General features: G+C 60.6%; 1 protein-coding gene across 1 annotated transcript; it reads right to left on the bottom strand.

Annotated features, from left to right (window-relative positions):
• Positions 1–829: 829 nt before the first annotated feature.
• Positions 830–4,052, bottom strand: LOC130377986 (uncharacterized). Its single transcript, XM_056584937.1, has one exon. The coding sequence runs from the start codon at positions 4,050–4,052 to the stop codon at positions 963–965; it is 3,090 nt and encodes a 1,029-aa protein (XP_056440912.1). The 3' UTR covers positions 830–962.
• Positions 4,053–5,212: the final 1,160 nt, after the last annotated feature.

Consider the following 5,212-nt stretch of genomic DNA (forward strand, 5'->3'; position numbering starts at 1 on the left):
GGCAACGTTGACCCGGTAGAACCTGGAGAATGTGCTAGGCGACGCCCATGACGCCGCGGCACAGATGGTCCCCAGGGGCACCCCTCTCAGGGCAGCCCATGATGTGGAGACGCTCCTAGTTGAGTGACACCTCACCCTGGATGGCGGGGGGCGGCCACTGGCCCCGTAGGCGTGTGTTATGGTCTCCACAATCCAGTGGGACAGCCTCTGCTTTGTTAAAGCACGAGCCCTGTTAGGGCCACCATGGCAAACAAAAAGCTGCTCCGACTGGCGAATACCGGCGGTAGCAGAAATATAAGCCCTAAGGGCCCGCACCGGGCACAGCAGCTCAGACCCACCCTCCCCAGAAGGGGGGTCAAAGCGTGCTAACTGGATGGGCTGGTTAAGGTGATTGCGTGGCAGGGTCTTTGGCAGGAACGCAACGTTCGGCCATAGAGTGACACCCGAGCCATCAGAGTTCCACCTCAGGCATGTATCACTCACTGATAGGGCATGCAACTCCCCGACCCGCTTGGCAGATGTTATGGCGAGTAAAAAGGCAGCCTTCATAGACAGCCACTTCAAACCCCCTTGACCCAAAGGCTCGAAGGGAGGAGATGACAAGGCTTCCAGCACCAGCGGCAGGTCCCATGCTGGAGACCGCATGGCTGTAGGGGGACGCAGCCTCAAAGCCCCTCTTAGAAAGAGGGACACTAATCTGTGGCGCCCTACCGTGGCGCTGTCAACCCTATCATGTAGGGAGGAGATGGCAGCGACATAGACCCTCAAGGTAGAGTGCGACCGGCCACTATCCAGGAGGGACTGCAGAAATTCCAGCACCGTGGTCACAGCGCAATGCACTGGAGCCACGGCCCTAGCCGCACACCAGTTGGAGAACAGCTTCCACCTGTTTCCGTACTGCAACCTGGTCGATGGTGCCCTGGCACTCATGACCGTACCCCTGACAGCCGCAGTGCACTCCCTCAGCAGTGGGTCGGGCCCTGCAGTGGCCAAGCCCAGAGCTGTAGGCGAGAGGGGTCGGGATGCCAGATCTGACCCCCCAGCTGGGACAGGAGATCCCTCCTGTCGGGGAGGCGCCATGGCGAGCTGCAGCAGAGCCTGAGCAGCAGTGGATACCAGAGCCTCCCCGGCCAAAAGGGGGCCACCAGAAGGAGCCGGTGGCCCTGCAAAAAGACCCTCTGGAGTGTCGGCAGAACCAGAGGCCATGGTGGGTAGGCATAAAGAGGCCTGTCCGGCCAATCGTGCGCCAGCGCGTCCTGCCCTAAAGGGCTGGACGCTTCTGCCCAGGAGAACCAGAGGGGGCGATGCGCCGACTCCTCCGAGGCAAAGAGGTCCACCTCTGCCCTGCCGAAGAGGCCCCACATTGACTCCACCACCTCGGGGTGAAGCCGCCATTCCCCCGGTGGAGGCTTCCGTCGGGAGAGAAAGTCTGCCGCCCGATTCTGGGCCCCCGGCAAATAGACTGCCCGTAGGCTGGCCAGACGGGGATAAGCCCAAGTCCACAGGCTCTGGGATACCCGGAGTAGCCGTGCTGACCTGGTGCCCCCCTGGTGGTTCACCTGCGAAACCGTGGCCATGTTGTCCGACCGGACCAGGACATGCCGGCCTGTCAAATGGGGCAGAAAGCTGGCTAAAGCCAGCTGCACAGCCCGGAGTTCCAGCACATTGATGTGTTGTGCCACGTCCCGGCCAGACCACCGTCCCTGCGCAGTCCTGCCCTGCCACACTGCGCCCCATCCCGAGAGGCAGGCGTCGGTTGTCACCAACTCCCGGCGTGCCGGGATTGCGCCCATGGGCACGCCTGCCTCCAGATACGCTCTCTTCCTCCATGGGGCCAGAGAGACAAGACACTGCAGGGTCACCTTGACCCTCCTCTGCCTGTGCCACTTGGCATCTAGGTGCAGGCTGTTCAGCCACATTTGGAGTGGCCGCAGGGACAGTAAGCCCAGAGGCACCACAGCTGAAGCAGCTGCCAGCTTGCCCAGAAGCTGAAGAAAATTAATAAAAAGCAGCCTCCTGCCGGCTCTGAAGAGGGGAAGGAGGCGGAGGATGTCGTTCACCCGTCGAGATGAAAGGTAGGCCTTCATGGCGACCGAGTCCAGGACCAACCCCAGATAGGTAACCCGTTGGGAAGGGTCCAGGCAACTCTTTGTTTGATTCACCGTCAAGCCCAGCCGGGCGACGTGCGACAGCAGGCGGGCCGTGTCCTGGGCCACCTGGGACCTGGAGGGCGCACAGACCAGCCAGTCGTCCAGATACGGCAGGATCTTCATGCCCTGCGTCTGCAGGGGTGCGAGGGCTGCCGCCACAACCCTGGTGAAAACCCTCGGGGAGAGGGAAAGCCCGAAGGGAAGTACCCTGAATTGGTAATGCCTGACCCGATAGGCAAACCTCAGGAACCGCCTGTGGTGTGCCACAACCGGCACATGAAAATAGGCGTCCTTTAGGTCTATAGTCGTGAACCACTCCCCCCTGGCAACTACCCTCAGGGTGTCCGCCGAGGTGAGCATGTGAAATGGTAAAATTTTTAAAAACGTGTTCAGGCCCCTTAGGTCTAGAATGGGCCTGAATCCGCCGTCTTTCTTGGTGACCAGAAAGTACGCCGAGTAGAACCCCCCGGGTTGTATCTGAGGGTCCACTGGCTCGATCGCACCCTTGGCCAGGAGGGCGGATAGCTCCTGGGCCAGAGCTGCGGCCTTCGTCGGGTCGCGGACGACTGTCATCCTGACCCGGCCGAAGGCCTGGGGCCGGCGTCGGAACTGTAATTCGTACCCCCGGGTTAAGGTGGAAAACACCCAGGGGTCTATAGTACAGGCAGCCCAATAGCTGATCTGCTGCTGGGAAAAACAGCCGACGACCGGCCCCGTGGTCCTAGCGCCTGGCCCCCCGGCCTCTGTCGGCTCTGGAGGGGTACCGGTGAGGCTCCGCGGCCCGAGGCTGCCCGGGCGATGGGCGCGAAAGCTATCAGCGGGCTGCTGGGCGGACCGCCGAGACCTGCGTAGGCCCTCATCTCTTGCTGGGTAAGAGCGTGGTGGCTGGTAGCGGCCCCGGGGGGCAGCCGGGGGGGCTCTAGGCCTGCCAGGAGCGGAGACACTCCTGTGAAGACCCGACAGCTGCAGGTTGGTTTGCCTAGCTTGGGCAGCTCGCTCCAGCGTCTCCAGGGCAGCTGACCCAAACAGCTCCCCCGGTACCACTGGCACGGCTCTAAGGGCCTTCCTGCACGCCTCCGTCAGGGGCGACTGAGCCAACCAAACCTGGCAGCGAGTCTGGACCAGGGTGGACATAACACGCCCCAATTCCCTGGACATGAGGGCAAAGGCCTGTAGGGACGCGTCGCTCAGGTCCTGTGTAGACGGCTCAACTGCAGCTTGTTGCAGCGAGGTCGAGAGCGCCAGCATTAGGTGGGAGAGGGAGTTGCCAATCCGCCCCATACGTGCTGCTGCGTCATAGGCCTTCGAAAGCAGGTCGTCTGTGACCCTGCACTGGGGCCGAGGACACCTGGCATCCGGCCGCAAGGCCTGATCGGGGGTTAGAATGAGGGAGGCAATGGCGGGCTCAACGGGTGGCATGCAACCCAAACCATACTGCGCTGGATCCCGCATGGCAGCCAAGGCCCGAGCACTGGAAGAAGGACGGGGGAGAGCCTTGGCGTCCTTCCAGCAGAGGTGTAGCTCCTTTAAATACTCCTCCGAAGGAGGGACAGAGAAAGGGGCTGTGGCAGGGCTGCGCCTGAAAAAGGCGCTAGGCTGGGCCAAGTCTGCCTGAGGAGCATCGAGCCCCAGGCGAGCCAGGGCCGTACGGATGACGGACCCGATGGGGTTACCCTCTGTGCTGTGCCCAGAGCTCTGAGCAGAGGAGCGGGAGGCCTCCCCAAAAGCGTTTGAGGCTCCCTCCCCCGTGACACCCTCACTGAAGAGGTTGGCTGATGCCGCCAGCGACAGGACATCGTCCGTCCCCGGCACATCCCCCAGGGAAGGGTCAGGCCGGATGTCAGCCACCGCGCCACCTGCCCCAGGTTGCAGGGTCAGGAGGAGTTCCTGTATCCTCTCCATATCGGACGACAAGCGATCCACCTTGGATGCTAGCTCGTCCCTAGCCCTTTTCCTGGGGGGGGGGCCTGCTCTACCCCGACGCCAAGAATGGCCGGGCTGAGCAGGAGGAAGTGGCGCCATTGATGGTAGGTCGACAGCTGCCGGATGTTCCACCGCTGCGAGCCTAGCCAGCCTGAGTGCCAAGGGCATGGAGCCGCAGTTCATACAGGCCCTCTCGGTAAGGCCCTCCCTCAAATGCTCGAAGCCGAGGCAAGAGGGGCAGCGATCATGGCCATCGTCAGGCTCAAGGAGGGCCACACAGGTGCCACACACATGAGCCATCAGCAGAACACTGGGAGAGGGAGCACTGCCTTCACCAGAGAGCTACTGATTCAAGAAAAGCCAAGAAAGTGTTACCGGGAGAGGACGCGAGAGCGCAGTCTTCACCAGCAAGTGACTGAAAAAATAATTACACACTCAAATATACAGCAGTGTTCTCGGGAGAGGACGCGAGAGCGCTGCCTTCACCGGTAAGTGACTGAAAAGAAACAAACAACAGTGTTACAGGGAGAGGGCGCGAGAGCGCTGCCTTCACCGGTAAGTGACCGAAAGAAATAAACAACAGTGTTACAGGGAGAGGACGCGAGAACGCTGCCTTCACCGGTAAGTGACTGACTGGAAAAACTTTTACCAAATAAATTTGGTAACCCAGAACACAGCCGAGCTGTTTCTATAAGGGAGCTATCAGTAGCGAAATTAATCCCAGTAGTGAAAAAATAATCCCAGCAGTTTTGCCGGGAGAGGACGCGAGAGCGCTGCCTTCACCGGTAAGTGACTGAAACTAAACAAAAACTTGGAAGCTTCTACTCAAGGGAAGCCTTTCAGCGCTGTACAGACCAACAGCCCCTGGAGGACGAGTTCACCCGTTGCTCCGACCCTTGGTCGCGAGGCTGCACACAGTCTGGAGCGCGATCCTTTTCAAAAAGCGAATACGCTATCCGCAAGCGGTACTACAACATGCGTCTTTGCGAGAAGACGAAAGGAACAGATCCTCTGTCGACACCGGGCTGTATAGCCAATCCGGTGTCACGAGGGTCACATGTGACCTTGTTGGTATAGGTACTCGAACTGCGCATGCGCGAGACGGATAAATCCAGTGCTTAATGCACCGCCTCTGGCGG

The sequence above is a fragment of the Gadus chalcogrammus genome, chromosome 3 (assembly GCF_026213295.1).
Source record: "Gadus chalcogrammus isolate NIFS_2021 chromosome 3, NIFS_Gcha_1.0, whole genome shotgun sequence".
Lineage (NCBI taxonomy): Eukaryota > Metazoa > Chordata > Actinopteri > Gadiformes > Gadidae > Gadus > Gadus chalcogrammus.

Coding starts and splice junctions, on each gene's coding strand:
- LOC130377986 (XM_056584937.1), bottom strand. CDS start 4,052: ATGGAGAGGATACAGGAACTCCTCCTGACCCTGCAACCTGGGGCAGGT.